Source organism: Parasteatoda tepidariorum, chromosome 5 (genome assembly GCF_982258835.1).
Source record: "Parasteatoda tepidariorum strain Cologne lab strain chromosome 5, Ptep-v5.0, whole genome shotgun sequence".
NCBI lineage: Eukaryota > Metazoa > Arthropoda > Arachnida > Araneae > Theridiidae > Parasteatoda > Parasteatoda tepidariorum.
This window is the reverse complement of record NC_141759.1, coordinates 24,943,993-24,965,017: the sequence shown is the minus strand read 5'-3', so window position 1 is coordinate 24,965,017 and position 21,025 is coordinate 24,943,993. Positions and strand designations below refer to the sequence as shown.

Below are 21,025 nucleotides of genomic sequence, written 5' to 3'. Positions count from 1 at the left end.
GACTTAAATCTAAGCTACAATATAATCGGGTAAAATAATATTGCCTTGGTAGAAAGTATGTGCTTATTTATCTTTTGTTTAGTTCTGTTATATTCATTAGAACTACTTTTTTAGCAATACATCCACAAATACCTTTCCTTTCCACAGGCTTTTCGTATTTCGGTTATATGAATTTTGGCTAACGGAACAAACATCATCGAAAAATTTTCCCGAGTCTACTTCCAAGCGATTATTCCTTTTGTTCCGATGAAACTCGTATTTTCTTTCTGGATTTAAATTTTGACGATTTTTGCATGTTTCCTGTGATTTCAAAGTATTTCTAAAATCACGTTTTCAACTATCAGTGATTGACTTTCCGAACACCCGTTGAACAAACTTTGGTATCCTACTCTTTACATCCGATGCTTAACAATGTATCATATTCATTTACACTACTAACTACAGACATTAATTCAAAGCAATCGTTTAGCAGGAAGGCTTTTCTGTAAATTTTAGATATTCTGAGAAATTTTTTTAAAAAGGTATCACAAAAACGAAAATCCATCGTATTTCTTGTTTTTTACTTGAGACAAATATTTTAAACCTACTGTTCTTTATTATTATTGCAATAATTATTTATTATTTGGAGTATTTTTTAATAGACCTTTAATTCTCTGTCTAAAAAGAATAAATAAACTAGAACTAGATTACTGAAATATGTATGTACTGTAATAAAAAATTACAGACCAATATTTAAAACCTTATATTAATCTGGAATATTTTATTCTTCATTATAAAATTGATAATATACATAACTATTTCAATAGTACTTTCTATTTTATCTACAAAACAGGAATACGTACTTCAGATCGTAAAGAAAATGTTGGTATCAACCTTTCTTTTCATATTGATATTCTAAAAGTGTTATCTTTTTCACAAATAGCTTCCTTTTAACAGATTTCCTATACGTTGAAGATAATCTCCTTTTCTGGAAGACATTTTATCAGAATAAGGAAAAAAATTCAACGGGTCTTAAAAACTTCATTATAGTTGGATTGATGTGGTATAAGATGATTGTTTTTTTTTTCATTGTTCACAACGTGTCACTATTTATTCAGAATAATCAAGCTTTCTGATAATGGAACGTAAGACTTATCTGCATGCTTGCTTTCTTCCAAATACTAACTTTCACTCTTTGCTATAATTTCTAAAATGAATGCTACTTTAGTGGCTTTAATTTTGATGTTTAGCATTTGTTTGGTGGTTGGCACGAAAAACAATATGTGCAAGGTGCAATATGTGAAAGAAAATCCCAGAGTGATTTGCGAAAATGTGGTTAGCTTACGTGCTATTAGAAGTTACTTAGTTCTTAATTTGAAATCAAAGCCAGTTGCTCAACTGCTTTTCTATTGCATAATGACAAAGAAGCTAAGTTTATCTCGAAAAATATTTTTTGATCTCAAGATATCTGAAATAAGTATGAGTTGCCCCTTTGAAAGTATAAGAGACAACGCCTTAACCCATACTAGATCACTGACTAAACTACATCTTTATCAAACAGAATTTTGTAGAATACCAAATGCCATTAGTAGAATCAAGAGTTTAACAACACTTGAGATTGTGGACGGTAGATTAATTGAGATTACAACTGAACTTCAATATATGCCTGGGCTTGCAAACCTCTCACTGGCTCAGAACAGAATAAGCTCACTATTAGGCAATGCTTTCTTGGGTGATGTGAAACTCCAATCAATTATTCTTACGAGCAATAAGTTGAGTAGGTTAGATAATAAAACATTTGATCCGTGCCCAAGTTTACGATTGGTTAGATTGGACAAGAACAATCTCATAACAGTTGATGGTCTATTTCAAAATCCAAGTTTGATGGTAATTTTCTTTATTTTATATAAATTTTCATATGTAGTTACATGAAAGGACACTTGATAAATTTGCAAATGAAAAAAGTATGGCATTTATGGTGATAAGGTAATTTTCTAACTTTTGCTTCAATTGCAACTTTAATAGTTATATTTTTTATGCCTTCTTTTTAATTTCCCAATAATAAGCTTAAACAATCAAATGATTTACCGGGGCAAGTGTGGATATATAGGTGAGGTGTTTTGTATGAACATATCATTATTAACATCGTTCGAGGTTGAAATAGCTCTTTAGTAGAAAGACAGATTGCTATTTGCCACATTTGTACTAAAGTAATCGAGCACTTATGATAGTATTATTTACAGTACTTTTGTATCTTCATAACTGAAATACAGGTCTCTTCCCGTATATCAAATTTGTTCCGTTTATTAAGAAGAAATTACAAAAACGAAAATCGTATTCATTGTTAAGGAGAAATACTTTAAGCTTACAGTTTATTTTTATTATTATTTAGAGTATTTTCTACTAGGCCCTTACTTCTGTGCCAAAAAGTAATAAATAAACTAGAACAAATAATAGAATACTCTTATTGAATTATATGTGTACTGTAATAAAAGAATATTAACCAATGTTTAAAACCTTAAATTAATCTTTAATGTTAGATTTTTCATTATAAAATAGCTGACTTACATAACTATTATGATAGTATTTTGTAGTATTTATCTATTTTTTGAGAAACTATTAGCAAATTTCTAAGTGGCATTCGCACTTTATATTGTTGAAAGCTCTACTAAATGATGAAGCTTTTCCACTAACACCATTTTTTAGTAGAAATTTGTTTTTAATAATTAATAATAATACCCTAAAATGATGGATTGGACAACACGATGTAATGGTAATAGGAAATAAAACAATTTGTGAGATCCAATATATAATGTCGGTATCATTTTTTAATAAATGTTGTTTAATACTACAAATTTAAATTTGAGGAAAACCCCTTTCCATTTATAGCTTTCTTTCCAAATTAACAAATTCTACTTATAAAGTCAAAGTCTTATAAAGTCAAAGTTAGATAATTCCTAACTCAACTATATACAAACATGACAACTACATAACTAAATTCCAATTTTTGTATTATTTCATAACTAAAACACAGAGGCCGTGACTGAAAGTTAGATAAAATAATTTTCATGCAGTACTGAATTTTTCTTGTTTTTTCCGATCTGGAGGCGTTGTTTTGAATATTTAAATATATATTGACTTAAATCTACGCTACAATATAATCAGAGGAAAAATAGTACTGCCATTTCATCTTTTTCGTCACTCAGTTCGTGCTGATTGGCTTATGCTTTTTAAAAATACATACCTGCCAGCTCTTACGCATTTGACGTAAGATTTTATTTCTATATTTAAAGTGGTAGTAAAATGTATGCTTTCTATATATTCCTGTATACCCATTTAGAAACTTAATTTGTAATATTTTTTAACCACCACTATTTTTTAAAAAATTAAGCATATATATAAATATGAAATACTTCATATTCAATTATATAAACACAGTACTCTAGTCGCCTACAGCCTGTAGGCTACAGGTATCAACACAGACGAAGAAGTGGGGTGAACGCTCTGCGGCAGGTACTTCGTACTACATCTCAGCCTATGCTATTGAATTACGTATAAGCTTGATTTATATTCATTGTTTCTGTCAAAAATTGTTACTTAAATTCCATTTAACTACCACTGGGGAAAATCATCCTTGAAAGGATTAAAAGTTGGCAGGTAAGTAAATGTAACCTACGTCTCTAACTTAATTTCCCTTTTCGTAATTTCCATCACAAGAGTTGTTTTCCGTATGATTTTGCTAGTTCCAAAATTCCTTCGATTGCCTGTATCTACCTTAGTTCCATTTGTCGTATTTTTTTTTTACTTTCTGGGTTAAGCAGCATATCTTCAACCTACAAGAATGCGATATTTTAGAGTGCTTTCTTGATCCCCTGCAGGAATCTTTAGTACTAAGCCATCTAAAAAGCCCGCTTTATCCTCAGCTGAAATTCTGTGCTTATTTATCTTTCTTTTATTACCTTGATATTCCTTAGAACTACTTTTAAGGCAATACATACACAAATACCCTTCCTTTCCACAGACTTTTTCCATTTCGGTTTTATGAATTCTGGCTAACGGAACAAACATCATCGATAAATTTCCTCGAGTCTACTCCATGGCGATTACTCCTTTTGCTCCGATGAAACTCGTATTTTTTTTCTGGATTTAAATTTTGGCGATTTCTGTTCGTCTCCTATGACTCTAAAATATTACTAAAATCTGGTTTTCAAATGTCATTTATAGACTTTCCAAACACCGTTGAACAAACTTTGACATCCTCCTCATTACATTTGATGCTTAACGATGTATCATATTCATTTACACTGCTAACTGAGAATAGTCATCAGTTTCTAAACAATCGCTTAGCAAAATGGCAATGTAAATTGTAGGTAGTCTGAGACATTTCTTAAGATGGTATTGCAAAAACGAAAATCCATCGTCTTTCTCATTTTTACTTGAAACAAATATTTAAACCTAAGATTCTCACCTCAGTTTCTAACAATCGTTTCGTAAGAAGGCATATATGTAATTGTTAGGTAGTCTGAATCATTTTTTAGCTTCCAGATTAAGCATCTGGCATTCATTTTTTATTAAAGTTAATTTATACAGCTTGAATAGTTCTTTTTCTAAACACAGAGAGAAATAAAATGAGACTCTTAGCAGCATCAACTTTTCTTCTTCAGAATCAGATATTATTCTTTTAAATAAAGACATATCAAACTTTCCTCAATTTAATGTTGCCCATTATACTTCTAAACTAATTAACATGCATTAAGAGAATTCTTCTTAAATAGAAGAGTATTCTGCCTTCTGGCTCATGTTGTAATTAGTTTGGTCAATGTATTCTAAACTAATGACTTTCTTTTTTTCTTTTTCTTACAGAATATAGATTTAGGTTATAACCTATTGAAAACAATACCTGAAGATCTTTTCTACAATTTGGAAAATGTCACTAGTGTTAATCTGAAAAGAAATTATATAAGGAATGTTACAAAATGGTTTTCTGGAAGTAATCGCTTAGAACATATCGATTTAAGTATCAACTTAATCGAATCATGCGATTATGCATTTCAATCGATGCAATCGTTGAAGACTATTAATTTACATGATAACCGTCTTAGTAAAATAACAAAGAATTGCTTTTCGTCGATTCCATCGGTGGTAGAATTGATACTCAGTCAGAATTTTATTTCCCAAATCGATTCCAAAGCTTTGTCTCAGCTAGACCGGTTACAAAGCTTTGATGTGTCTCTTAATGGACTAAAAATATTGTCAAGGGAATCATTTCCTGAAGTTTTAAAGATTCAAGAATTATTTGCATATGGTAAGTAAATTTAATCTCCAACAATTTTCATCGGAATTTCAGAAACAAACACAAAACACACAAAATTATTTCTATTCAATTCCATTGCTTTAAGAATTGATATTCTTTGAGAAATGTATTTCCCGAATCGATTCAGAAGTACTTTTTCAACTAGAACAATTAAAAAAGATTGATTTGTCTCTTGACAGACTATCAACTTTGTCTAGAGAATAGTTTCCTAGAGCTTTAACGATTCAAGAAATAATTACAACAGATAAGCATATTTTTTTCTCTCTCGATTAGCATCGGAAAATTCGAAAAGAATTTTCTCAACCGCAACGAATGCATATTTGGTCATCGAACGTCAATATTTAATTCAAAGTTAATTTTCCGCGTCATGACTTACATTCAATTCGAATATGTATAACTGCTAAGCCACTGAACGCGATTACAGCGCCAATAAAGTTATAATTAAAATGAAGTGTAGGTTACAAAAACTGTCCTGTAATAGACTGCAAACTTTGAAAAGAGAATCGTTCCCTGGTGTTTTAGAGATTCAAGAAATATTTACATTTGATAAGTACATTTAATCTCCATCAATTTGAATCGGAATATCAGAAAATGAAATTATCTTCACAGTTGTAGCAAGGATTGCGTTAACCAGGTGGTGATAGTCTAAGTAAAAAATAGTGACAAATATCACAAGTGGCTGTTGAAAATTTGGATTCTTTAATTATTAATTATCTGAGTTTTTTAAAATTCTATATCTCAGGAACTATTCGACCGATTTCGCTCAAATTTTATATTTTGGCATCTAGATCCACTTTCTTTAAAATGATGTAAAAAGCTGTATACCTTACAAATCAACTTTTTTTTAATTTAATAAATAAAATAATAAGAAATATGAAATATTTACTATAGTTCTATTTGCCTGGAATTTTCATTGGAAAAAACAACATTTTTAATTCTGTTAAAAGGTTTTTCAATTCGCTTAAAAAGTTTTCGAGATTTGGGAAAATACGAAAAAAGAAAAATTAACATTAAGGGGTCCAAACAAACAAACTATAGGGAGCATATTTCCCAAATTGAGGCTATTCCCCACATTTCGATGATCAGAGATCTGGATCCATCGAAGGAATGGTATGTTTAATCAGAAAAAGCAAGTTTTTTTATTCTGATTTCGTAACTAATTAACACTTATTAATTAGCATATTTGATTCTACACTAATGAATTAGCATATTTGAGATTATCCCTTCGAACCATTAAGATTGAGTCCTAGAACGTGAAGTTCCTCATATTAGATAAAAAGTTATTTAATTTGATCAGATTGTTATTTACGCACAGAACGTTGATTACCGAAAAGGTACTTTTCTTACATATATGAGAATAAATTGCTCATCAACATAATTGAATGAGGAATTTATTATCATATTTATGGCTCACGTTACATCACTGAGAAAAGTATCTGATATTTTTAATGTATTCATCAAAAAAAATTTTACAGTTCAATATTTATAAGAAATGAAATTGGCAATATCAACTAAACTCTTCCTAATTTAAAAATTTAATATATTCACATTCTTTTTATTTTATAGGAAATTATTGGGTGTGTGATTGTCGTCTTTTGTGGCTCAGAGATTGGATGGCAAACACAACATTAAATACATCAAATTTTGATTTTTCCTGTTCTTTGCCAATCAGGTTCAAATCAAAACAGCTGAGCCAATTGACTAAAGAAGATTTATCTTGGCCAAAAGAGGACTGCCCATTGTATTGTGACTGTTCGTGCGATGCTTTCAGAGACGAGGGATACGCAAATGTGAATTGCGCATCAAAAAGATTGACAAAGGTATTTATTATTACTTTTTATAATCTCTCAGGTTTAATTACTTTTTGAATATCATAATATTTATTAAAATAAAAAAAATCGTTTAGAGGAATGCTCAAAATAGTTGGATACTAAAGAATTTCTTACTTTACTTTTCTACTGTCATTTAGTGTTTAGACACTGAAAAAAAGTTTTTATTTAAAGAACCAGAACTGTAGTTTTGGTGCTATTAGGTCTATTCCGGTATTTTATTTTACGTTGTTTTTAGTTTTATTCTTTTCCTTTTTTTTTTTTTGCTCCAAAATTTAAAAAATTTTATGCTTGCATAAAAGTTTCAAACCAATTTTATATTTTTGCCGATTTAGTTCTAATAGACTAAACTGTAACTCTTTTATGGAATGTCTTAAATTTATGAAGCTCAATCTACAATGCGCACAAAAAAAAAGCTAACACCTTTAATAGTTTTCGATTTATTGATCGGATTTCCCGGAATTAAGACTCAATTTTTATGATCCACGGGCTTAACTATAAATATGCTGTGATTAAATGTGCTATTAATTCTGTATATGAATTCGTTATTGAAAGTATCGTTTGCACAAATCGATTGTCATAATTTAGGGTTAGTAATTTAAGGTTAACTATTGAAGGAAGCAAATACACAAGAATTTCTACTTCATTGTTAGGAACGATATTGGAATGTCTAAAGAGTAATTAACGAGTAACAAAGAGTGCTACTTATGTATAATAAACCGTTTCAACAACAAGTTGAAATTAATATCTAGAGATCCAAACTATCATCCACACTACTCACCGAACTATCGGGACAATATTTTCCAAATCGGGGTAGCCTCCCTGAATTTTAAGGTGAAGAGTTCGAATCCGATTTAAAAATTGTATGTTCATTCGAAAACACATTATGCACGTTTAATTTGTAACATAATTAATCGTCTACTTTAATAATTTAGCTTATTTAAGAATTTATCTTCGAACCATTGAGGTTGACTTCGAATACGTGAAAATCTGACCATCAGATCGAAAGTTATTGTCGGCAACAGCTTCCTTTTTTTTTGTGCAGTGTAGATATTTTTTTTTATAAAAATTTCTATTCTAATATCTTTTTAAGTAATAGCATATCTTAATATTTTTTCTAAGATACCAACTAGATTTCCAGAATTAACTGTTGAACTAAATCTTCAAGAAAACTTGTTGTATAATCCAATCGCGATCAACCTTCCTTCGACGTCCAAGCTACGTATTTTGAATTTGGAACGAAACTTTATCTCACGATTGGATTTCAATCTTCCAAACAACATAGAGGTTCTTTTACTGGCAGAAAACAATATTACAAGATTCTTCAACATTCCACCGTCTAATGTCAAGACCTTCACTTTATCTCGAAACCCGTGGCTGTGTGATTGTAATACTCTACCGTTTAGAAAGTGGATCATAGCACACAATTCTACGGTAAGTTATAACTTAAACCATTACCAATCAATTGCTAAATCAATCTTATTAAAATGCTCCAAAACTTAGAAATTAAAAAACACGCAATAAAAGGTTAGTTGCCTGAACACATAAAGCCGGAGTGATAGTGTAGATTTGCGAAATTCTTCCAAATATGTTCATATTTAATGCATATATGCTAACATGTTTTTTAAGGGTAAATTTCTTTATTAATAGAATTGTTCCCTTTTCTTAAACTACTACATAAGTTTTTTTAAATCATTAATTTTAAGTAATGAGAAGAAAGATCATGTAAACACTTTCTAGCAATAAATGTCAAATGACCAAATTTGTGTCGATAACAATAATCGGTTATACTTGTAATTTTAATTTGCATTGTTACAGAAAATGATTGCATCGCTCAAAGTTATTTCCTTAAATGTGAAATATAAGTAAGGTTTAAGGGGTTTATATAAGGAAAGCAGCTACACCTCTAAAGCTTCGTTTTGCTATATTATTAATATACCGATGCCTAGTTATGGACATGCACTCGTTTCCATGGGACATTTTTACTTTTCAGAATTATGGTCTGCCAAAGTAAGTGAAACATTCAGTTTTGAGCGTTTTCTGCCCTGAAAATCTTGGTTAAACAACAACACCCTAATAAATATTTTTTTTGCTAAATATTAAAGTTCACTGTTTAGACAACACTGGTACTCAGCACTTTACTGGATAAATGACGCTTTTAATAAATATAACCATTGAAGCATTCAAAAATTTCAAATTCTACATATTTTTATTTAGATTATCTCAAAACAGCATCGTTGCTCACAAAAAAAAATGTATATATAAATAGGGTAAAGCAACCAGTGAAGGAACAATTCATAAATATTTTGCAAAACTAAGATTTCAAACGTTTTTACTTAAGGCCTGGTTTCTTAAGACAAGCGCCTTATCTGAGCGTTAGCGGGACGTTGACGTACCGCTGACGCCAACCTGTCCTAACAAACCAGGCCCTAGTTAGCTCAGCGTGAGCAGTCGGTCCAACGCACAAGCGACTAGGGGGCGGACGATTCCATAATGTTTCGTCGGAAGAGTAAAAATAGGGACAGAGGGAAATTACACTGAGAATATTGGGTATTTTTTCATTCGCTTTCTTGGCGTATTGACTAAATTTCAATGGTTTGCCGCCACCGTTCGCTTTTGTTTACGTTTATTTTTCGCGACATTTGCTCTCATTTTTGAAATCGTATAAAATATCTTAAGGCCTGGTTTCTTAAGACAAGTGCCTTATCTGAGCGTCAGCGGGACGTTGACGTCCCACTGACGCCAACCTGCCCTAATAAACCAGGCCCTAGTTAGATCAAAGTCAGCAGTCGGTCCAACGCACAAGCGACTAGAGGCGGACGATTCCATAATGTTAAAAACTTCGAGTTTCGTCGGAAGAGAAAAAATAAGGAAAAAGGGAAATTACACTGAAAATATTGGGGATTTTTTCATTCGCTTCCTTGGCGTATTGGCTAAATTTCAAAGGTTTGCCGTCACCGTTCGCATTTGTTTGTGTTTATTTTTTGCGACATTTGCTCTCATTTTTGAAATCGTATAAAATATCTTATTTGTTGAATTTTTTCGTTATGTTTCTGTTTTTATTATTGTTTATCTGTTTCGCTTTTGTCATAATTTTTTTTTTACTTTAAAATTAGTTTTTTTGTTGTTGTTAGTTTTAATTTGGTTATTTGCGTGCTGCAGTTTATAATGGATGATGTTCAACATAAATGTGTTAAATGTGAAAAGATATATTCAATTTGTATAAACATATACGTCTGAAGCATCCGGATAAAAGTTTGGAAAGTATGCTGTTCGGATCACGATCCGGCATCAAATGTGCTGTTTGTAATAAAACATTTCCGTCTAAAGCGAAATTGGATTTTCATGTTGAACAGACACATGATATTAAAATCCAGAAGGAAATTTTTAAATTTTCTTCGTTACACTCATTTTCATCTTAGAAAGAAAATATTGAGCATGAAAATCATGTAATGTATGTCGAGAATTCTGGATCTAAAGAGAATGGTAGTTCTAAAACCACCTTTTACTATTGTTATCGAAGTGGAGTGTCTAATTCTAGAGGTATTGGAGAAAGAAACATAAAATGCATGGGTAGCCAACTTCTTATTAACAACAAACTTCTAACCAGTAAAGGAATCGGCATGTTCCTTCATCGGGAATAGATATCCCAGTGAATGAACAGTAGGTATGAAATATGATTTCACATGGCTCTAAGATAATTAGTAGTTCTGCGATATAGCGGACACCCAAAATTCTGTAAAACGTTTTATGAATAATTTTTAAAATATTTTCATTTCAAAATGCTTATTTAATTGCCATATTTATGGAAAGAATTATAATCATAATTTATTTATAATTTATCTTTATAAATGTAGTGGTTAGCTTCATCATACGTTCAACAGCTTAATAAACTATGTTTATTAATCGAAAACTACATAAATATAATAATAAAAACTTAAATAGAAAATTTTTTTGCTGGCTTTCGTGCCAATAATTATCCTAATGCGGTCTTTAACGTCCTGACGGGAACTGGTAGGAAAAATCCATTTAAAGACAGCCATCCAGGTGAAAAATGCGTGAAGCTTTTTTAAAGTCGGCATCCACTGATAACTCAGTGCTATGCGAAGATAATTTCAAAAGGCAAAACTTGCCTTTCAGAGAATAATATTCAAGAGTAATTTAAAGAGTTTTAGAGGAATCTTAAGGAGGGAAGTAGCGGCGGCATCTTCTTAGAATGTGATCGCATCTGCAATGCGAACGAAGCATGAATTGAATACTGATCTTAAACGGAAAGATCTTTGGCCCTAAAAAGTTATAAGGATTTATATTCTATAATTCTTAGGAATGAAAAAGAAAGAACAACAGTTTTGGGCAACATTTCAGCTAGTGGGAAAAAAGTACCTCCATTAGTAGTTTTTCCTTAGTAAAGAAATCCTCGAGGCATTACAGAATCAGTTCCTGCTATATATTTCTTTGGAAAAAGTGATTCATGAAGTGAATCGATGACCACAGCAACATTCTACGAATATATTACAAATGCTTCTTTCTACCCATTGGCTAATAGAAAATTCTATCAAATTCCTTATTTTGCTTCTTCTGGAAGGGCATAAATCTCATATCAATTTGAAACTGAGCAAGTTTTATTTATCAAAACAACTTCTCTGGTTTAGCTTTCTATCTAATTCAAATAGTGTATTCAAGCCTTGTGATGTAGGCGTACTTCGAGCTTCGAAAGCTTAATTGAAACTTCCGTTAGATCTTGAAAACAAAAGAATCGTAAAACAATATGTAGTGGTAATTTACACCTATTTTTAATAGGCTTTTGAGGCATCAACTGATGAAGTTAAAATGCTTTTATAAAATGTGGTATTTTTCCATTTGGTGTTGAAAGCGATGCCTTTAGCAAAGTCATGCAAGAAAGACGCAAAAAGTTAATGAGCAAGAAAGATTATTACCATAACACATACTTCGATAAACGAGAACTTCGAGTAACGATGTACTATTTCTTTAGAAGCTTGAGAATGAAATCTCACAAGATATATTACAAATTTTTAAAGGAACATTGACAGAAGAGTCTAATCTCCCAAATATCCAATAGTCAGTGCTTTTCTCAATATGGAAGAATTTATTACAAAAAGAACATTTGGTAAAGTCAAACTTTGACACTGAAGCTGAAACAACTAACATTGATAATGAATGTATCTTGAAAACTGATTTGGAAATAAGTCCTCTTGAGGCATTGTTAGCTGCAAAAACAATTCGTTCCGTTAGTAATTAAAGTCAGAAAATGGTTAGTACTGCTGAAAACCACTAGATATAAGTCAATGAGACATGGATTTTCCTCAAACTTCGAAACACATTTTTCCCATCAATTATCCAGTGAGAAATTCTAGAAATGGTACTGGAAAATCAGAAGAAATTTCGAAGATACATTTACATTGGCCAAATATTGGAAAAAAGAGGACGATCAAATTAAAAGAAAAAGAAATAAATTACCTTTTGCATTAACTTCAGAAAAAGGACGAAAATTTAAAGAGATTGAAAGAGCTGGAAAAAAAGTTAAAGCAAGAAAGTATGATGAAGAGAAAAAAATTACTCAGAATTAAAAATGCTTCAAAAAATAGGGGGGGGGGGAGATTAAACAAAAACGCGTTAAAATAATAATAATAAAACATGATCGGATTTCATAATGATAAACATTAATGATTTAGTATCGACTATTAAACTGAGAGAAAGGAAATTAAATTTTTTATTTTTATTTTGTATTCAACCCCATTTTACTTTCCATTTCATGGCTGCAAAAAAAAGTAAAATTTTCAACATTAACTGTGGTTATATGTTATAATTCCAAGAAAAATCCTGTTTTTAAGTATTTTTATGGTCTATGAATTCCTAAAGAGCATAAAAAATTTCCAAAATTAAGTGTTCATTCACTGGAAAATTTAGTGTTTATTCACTGGTAAGAACTGTTCCTTCACTTGGTCATCTTACTACTTATTATTTGAACCACCAAAAGCTTAAAACAATATTAAGCAAGATATCTAAATTCTTTTTACAAAATTTGCATTTAATAACAAATATATTGGCACTGTCATTTAGCTAAAATTAAATTTTTTTTTAATTTTGATGATTTTTTTAAAGGAAAACTAAGCTTAAGTGTTCCTTCACTGATTAGTTTACCCTAAGTGTACCATAATGTAGATGAATGTATCTAATAACAAGAGAAAAATAAAAATAAATTTGACTTCGTAACATTTTCAAGAAAAAAAAAATTATCAAAGTTCCATATACTAAACCGAGATCAATTACCAAATTTGCACATAATGAAAGCTAATAAGAATTTATTATTTTCTTTTAGTTGCGAAATTGAAATTCTAATTTTAATGTAATATACTGATCTTAAGAATTTTATTTAAAAAATGATTTTATCTATCGCGTTGTTTAAAAGCTGTGATAATTACAATGCTATATTATAAACTGACAGAAAAAATGTGCTTACTTAATTGATGTTTTCATACTACAACTATAACTTTTGCAATAAATATTGCGGGACACTCTGTGACCTGACAACTCTGTGAGGCATATAATTTTCTCGATTCTAATAAATAACACATTTTTTTTTAACACAATACTTCTTAAAATGTCAAAAGTTTGAATTATTTTCAGATTTTAGATGTAAACGAGACCCGATGTAGCTTTGAAGAAGACAGAGAAAGTCTGAGAGGGAAAGTAATAATTACTCTGAGTGAAATCGACCTTTGCCCTAAATTAATACGGAACTATAACTTAATGGTAGCGGAGGTATCGGGTAAGTACTATTATTTATCGAATCCTTTCATATCCCGAGACTCCGAAAGGAGTTAAGCTAGTCATTTAAATAAGAATTTTTTTCTCTATAATTATTTTAACTGTAAAGATTGCTTATAACCCTTGCTTAAAGATTAAGATTAATAAAGATTAATAAAGATTGCTTCAAAACCCTGACACCCAAAAAATAGGGTTCACTCAGTAACAAAAAGTTCATAAATTTAAAACTGCACGTTTCTCAGTTTTTAGACTTCTTAAAATCTAATTTTATTCCAGTTTAAACTAATGAAAACCAATTTAGATGACACTAAAAAATTATTTTAACGTTAACCCTTTGACGGTTAGGGAAATGAGCAGTTTTCGTTTCATTAATTCGCACAGTATTACGAGCAAACAATAGTCGAAAGTGGCAGCTGTTTTCCCCCGACGTTTTTCCGAAAATGCCACCCTTCTCTGATGCCAACTACTCCGCTTTCTGGAATAGTTATAATAAAGTGGTAGCAAATTATGTAGTAAAATTCACTGGAGAAGGACAGTTACGCCTACTTTCTAATAGAGTAACCAGTAGATTGTTGCTTGTCTTGTTGGTTGGTCGGGGTGCCTGAGGCCGAGATGGCCCTTTACCCCTTCATCATGAGATGAGGATCGATGAGGTGGAACACTGAGGTCAGGAGCATAAAGCCAAAGGTGAGATGGGGGGAAAATGGCACTTTGCCATGATGAGGAAAAGCTGTGAGATGACTTGAAAACGAGTTGAGAGTAATCAACAAAAATGAAGTCCACTCTGCTTTGCTTGAAGAAAGCGTCTCGCTGTTAAGATAACTTATCTCGATTAGATAATTAACATCTCCAGTCTCCGCTAGTAACTAAACTGGGCGAGGACCCGAAGGACAATAGATGTTAGTAAAGCCAGACTCCTACTTGTTAAGCATGCTTCGACCAGTCGGTTTCAAACGCAAATGGCATCCATTAACAGTTTGATCGGACAGGTCCTAGATGCTACTGACGAAAGGTCAAATCAATCATCACGTTCACGTACGTCGAAGCTAAACAATTTACTACTGCCGCTTTCATGGTGTGTTCACGTTGGCTGGATTTGAAAACTATTTCATCTTAGTATTCTGTCTTTCAAACATTGATCAGTGATCGACGTCGCAGAAGTACTGCAGTCATCAGGCTTGCATCAAACGCTCACGAAGAGAGGAAGGAAACATCGCTGAGGCTATGAGGTGGTGACGACTGGCTGCCGGAAGTCATCGTTGATCATCCCACTGGGTGACGGTGACGACCGAGCCCGCGGCTCGGACAACTCGCAAGGCACGCCTGTCTCTGAAGGAGTCTTCTTTTCTTTCTATCTTTATTTATTTAAACAAAACTGGGTGCCTAGGCCGCACAGCGGCCCCTACCCCATTCATCATGAAAATTATATACAGTGAATAAAACATTTTGAATTATGTAACAATGTGGTAACATTATAATAAAGTAACCATGGTTAGAAGTATGTACAAACTTGATCGGAGATTTGCATTAATTGCCATTGAAAAATGAATACAGCCATGATTAGATGGATATACATGAAATACAAGCTTAATCAGTGATATTTACAGTAATTGCAGTAGAAATTTGAAATTGAGCATTAAAAATTGATGATAGCATATATACACAAAATCGTGATTCAAAAACATGCTTAATCTGTGATATTTACATTAATTGCAGTAGAAATTTGGAATTGAGCATTAAAAATTGATGATAGCATGTAGACAGAAAATCGGGATTCAAAATCATGAAGATTCTACATAAATTTCGCTAAGCCTTAGTGGCGTCATCTAGTGCGATCAGCATTCAAAAATATTAATTTGTATAGTAATAGAGATACTAACTAAAGTTCAAAAAAAGAGTTCATGTTTAGTCCAAAAGTGACATTATTTAGAAGTGGCCTCACGCATGATTGTTAGCAGCAGTTGTAAAACTTCTCTGTTTTTTAAAAGTTCCTTTAGTTTTTTGATGATTGAAACCAGTCTATGGGCTTGACCTGTCGTTGCAGATGGAATTGTAGCTGGAGTTGCACGAGGGCCTCTCCTGAGGGGACGGATGCTGCATCCCGTGTAGTTGGCAGTGTGTGCCTCCAGACAGTTGCAGCACTTGGGTGGTGTATTTATGTCTTTGTGGCACTCAAAAGAACGATGGTCTGCGGCACATTTAAGACATATGGTTGTGAGTTGCAAATTCGCTGCGTGTGACCGTAATTTTGGCAGTTGTAGCATTGGATTGGGCTTCTCCCGCAGCGGAACCTTTCAATTTTCACCGATATCGGTCACAAATATTGGTAACTGAGAAGATTTGTTGATTTTGATCTGCTTCGATTAGTATTGTGTGAAAAAGGGGGAGGAGCATATAGGCCTCGCCCTCTTTTCTCCTGAACTGTATTACTTTTTGGGTTTTAATGCCTGTCTTGGCCAATGTATTGGTGCCAATGTAATGATCTGTATTGGTGCCAGCTGGAAGTCCACGGACTAGAACTTTAATATTCTTGATTGGTAGTTATGTTTCTAAAGTTGTGGGTGGAGCTGCAGTTGCATTGTAATCCTCCTTGGGTTGGGCTAAGTCAGGATCTACATTGGTTTCAGATAGTTGTAAGGAAGTGGCGACATCTAGTAGTGATGGAGGGCTGCTATTTGTAGACATGGAGAAATTTTCGATTTCTCCAAGTTGTTTTGCTTTTTCTTTTTTCGTTTTTTGGGAGGGGGTTTTGTGTTATTTTTGGATGAGTTTCCTGAATCGATGGACGATGCATTCCCAGTCTGTTTCAAAATTTGGCGGCTTTTATGAATTTTCATGTCAGTGACTTCCGCTGATGTAGTCGGTATTTCGGGCCTATTTGGCACGGGCATGAGAGACTGCTCCAAATTATTTCGTTTCTCAAGTAGTTCTTTATTTTTCCTTTCATCTTCTTCATTTCTCCTTCTCACGTCTGCTAACTCTTTAGCCATTTTGGTTTCAAAATCCGAGCATTCCTCATCCGACGTTAAACCACGTGTAGGTCTTTCGGTCAGCCGCTTTCCGCCACGTGCGTGGTGGTGATACGTAGCCATTGTTGCACGATTGCAAATATTAACTTCAGCAGTGATGTTAACGTAAATTAAAGCTACCATATCGGGCAGAATCGTTTAACTTAACTTGCATCTACTTATACTCTTAAGTTAATTCAGAATTAGAAAAACATACATGATTGCAAGAGTATGAAATAGGTATTACTCACTCAAAAGACACCAATGAAAATCCGAAAGTTCTACGACCTCCTAAAAGCACAAATTGTTTCTCCACGACATCACATCATAGCATCACTCGAATACCTCCATGACTTTCTAATCGTAGCAACGAAGCTTCAAGATTGTTGCATTTCATATGATACTCATAATTTTTGATATTTAGTGGTGAAAAAATTACTTAAAAGGAAAAATACTAAACTGAAAGTAACTTGAATTTCTTGTCCACTGGAAAATACTATTCTACAAAGCGGAGCAAGTTGGCATCTCTGGCGATGCCGTAGATAACTCGCCTCACGCGTTTTAAAAATTTCTTAAATTATTTGTAGTACATAAATAACAGTTTTTACGTACTTTAAAATAATAAATGATAATTATTAATAGTAAAGTATAAATGATTATAATCAATTATAAATATAAAGACAAATATTAAATTGAAAGGACTAAATAAGTACAACTAATGTAAAACTTTATGAAACATTTAAATACAGTAATTACCTATATACTTTGAACAAAGTGTTCATCAGACTCAAAACTAGATAAGCTTTTTGTATCACAATCACAATCATCAATATCTAACTCTTGCTTTTCAGCCAGTTTACTTTACAAACACCCTAAAAACGCGCCAAAATACGCATAAAAAGAACAAGTTAAAAAAATAAATACCCCCTTCATTATGAAAAGAAATTCATGGAAGCCGTACTGCCATCTGTAGGCAATAAAACTAACTACGTTTCGCGAGTAGAATTCGTTTTTAACATAGTCAATGCGGAATAATAATGGCGAACGAGCTCAGCTCGTCAGCGCGCATTGGGGAAAAATTTCACTACGCGAGTAGTGCTCGTTACTAATCATTACGGTCGAAATCTTGCTCGAACTCGTTTGCGCTCATTGTGAAGCACGATTCGATTGCGAGCCGAACTCGCTCATAACCGTCAAAGGGTTAATAACACAAAAGCAAAGATACCTATCAAAAATATCTATAACAGGCTACTGTATACAATTTAATTACCTTTCAGAAACTGTTGATTGCAGAATTGTATTGGCATAACTTTGTCTCAGAATTTAATTGATAAGCTAAAATACCATACGCTTTACTTCTCAAACTGTGATTGGGTGGAGCCCTGCCATTTTACATGTATCGAAAGAAAGTGCAAAATGTTCTACTCGGGCTGCATGCCGCCCTCTGGCCACGAGTTTGACACCCCTGCACTACACGTTTTTTTTTAATAAGTAGTGTGAGCAGACTATTTAAAAAGTGAAAAATTTGTGCACACAAAACTAGATACCATTTTAAAAGTAAATCAGAGAAATTTATATTAAATTGAAGATATTTGAGAATTGAATCTGTGATGGTTAACAAGTAATTCAGGCAAACTAATCATATTCATAAGTTAAAAAAACATTTATACATATATTTGCTACCACTTTCTTATTTTTATTAGATTTTGTATTAAATACCGCTTTCGTGAATTCGTATATAATCATAGTATCCATAAGATATCGTGTGGGGTTTTCTAAGAGTGAGCGAATGAAATTTGAATATGTTTAATTGCTATATACCTACAATTACTAGCGTCAAGCTTCTACAGATGCTTTATAAGTGTTTAAAACAAAGCCGGCTCATTTGCGTTCCATGTATGGCATTAGAAAATGTAATTGTTTATGTTTTGGTCATAGATTTATCTTCTTTTTTTTTAAAAAAATTACTAACCACCTTTATCGACCTTCCCTTGATTCCAGTGATTCTAATTATGACAGTGGCCTTTATTTTGTTGTGTTTCCGATATCGATATCATATAAGAGTGTGGCTCTACTCAAGAGGATTGAGATGTTTGAAAAAAAGAAGCGAAAGACATGTTGGAAAATTGTTCGATGCTTATATTTCTTTGTCCGATGAAGACGCCTCAGAGGCTCGAAAACACTTTCTACCAGGCAAGTTTAAAAATTTCTACATGTTTTAAAACATTTGTTTTTGTTTTACATTTTCTTAAAGGAAAGCAATTCATAATAGTTTGGTAGTAAAAAAATTAACTTAGATGTAGATAGTAAACTAATATGCAAATATAAGTCTTTGCATGACACATTTAACTCGTTAACTTAGCCGGATTTTAAGTAGCTCTTTTTCATTTTCAGTAATTTTTCCACCACTACTTATCGAAAATTCAAAATATGATATAAAATGAAATTTAATTGCAGTTATCTCGTGCAATTTATGTAAAACACCGTTCAAGTTAGTATATACTTTAAATCAGGTTAATATTCTTGTAAGTGTTACCACAATGTCACAAAAACAAGTAAATTTCTTATTCACTGCGCGGCATAGGCATGAGTGAAAGCCCTTATATAGCAAGACGGAAAAGAGAAAAACCTGGTACGTAAAACATTTCATTCCAGCATTTTTTTCGAAAAAAATGAAATATCTGTAACTATCAAGATTTCTTTTATAATTCTGGCACATATATAAAACTGCTTCTTTTCCAAGATAAAGTAGATATTGTTGAAAAATTTAAAAAAAGAATAAGTAAACTCCTCCCCAAAACTAGCTATAACTGAAATGGTTTTACTACCAGCCATTCCTCTTTTCCGTCTCGCTTTCACCCCTGGGCCTAGGTACCCAATTTGAGTTAAATAAAAGCAAAAAAAGCAGTTATCTCGTGGTAGATCTTTTAAAATGTGAGCTTAATTATACTTACTCTAAAAGTCTTACTACTTTTAATTAGCAAAATTTTTTTTAAAAGAATTGCTGAAAGCGGAGCTGTTGGCATCCCACGTGTGATGAGAATGCAAATAAAGTAAAAGAAAATCTTGATGACAGATGAACGTTAAATTATGATGTGTAATTATATACAATGTGGTCATAAAACATTAGGGCAGTATATAATGCTTGCAAATTCGATATAATCCAGTAATTATAGCAAACAAAAATGGTGTTTTTTCGGAATAACTGATAAACAAGTTATGTTTTGACAAAAAGCTTCCTTATGTTGTTAGAAATGATACTTAAAAACTTTCCTATTTTTTACCTGCACGTTTCCCCTTTTTTGGAGCAGAAAAAAAGGAATAATTTAGGGGGAGGAAGGAATTTTTTTCTAAGAATCAAGTGAGGCCTATTTTCCAATGTATTTTCTCGGACAGAATTGAATAGGATCTATATGGAGACGATCGGGCTAATAATTTAGAAGTAAAAGATAGAGTTTGGTGATAATCATGATGATGATATTAATTAGATATGTGACTGAGTTAACATTGATTAAAGTGAAAGTAATATAATTCTGCCAAATTAGCCATGCCCTCATTTAAGCTAACGATTATTATTATTAATCCATCCTGATTTTGCACGACTGCTCTTATGAATCATCCGCACCAAAAGGATTAATTTTTATAGCATTAAATTTTTATTTCATGTGATATTTACCACCGTTACATCAAAATTAAGCATAGTATATTCACAGACATGTTAACTATAAGATGATGTGTTCACATTCTGGCTAAACGAAAACTTTTTCCCCTTGATTGTAATTCAATTGACATTTGAGAAAAATTATCTATGTGAGGAACAAAAGATAACAGATACGTAATCTTATTCTAGCTTCACTACTATTTACAAGTTTTACATATGAGCTAAACATCGGCAGTTATTTATGAATACTCATAATAACTGAGTGAGTACTCTAATAAATGAGTACTCACAATACTTATTTCTGTTTAAAAATTGTAGCTTGTCTCAGCATAACTGCCAACTGATAGCTTGAATGGTTTCGTAAGGATTTTGTTTTAGTCTTTATTTGTATAATTTTTCCTTTTGCCTTAAAACTAGCCCAAGAGTATGAAATATAATTTCTAAG

At 32.2% G+C, this 21,025-nt stretch overlaps 1 protein-coding gene across 1 annotated transcript; it reads left to right on the top strand.

The window, feature by feature from the left end:
* Positions 1-1,395: 1,395 nt before the first annotated feature.
* Positions 1,396-20,924, top strand: LOC147808703 (protein toll-like). The gene is made up of 7 exons (XM_087162694.1): positions 1,396-1,866; positions 4,843-5,284; positions 6,860-7,113; positions 8,245-8,556; positions 13,771-13,912; positions 18,921-19,112; positions 20,899-20,924. The coding sequence occupies exons 1-7, from the start codon at positions 1,396-1,398 to the stop codon at positions 20,922-20,924; spliced, it is 1,839 nt and encodes a 612-aa protein (XP_087018820.1).
* The last annotated feature ends 101 nt before the right edge of the window (positions 20,925-21,025 follow it).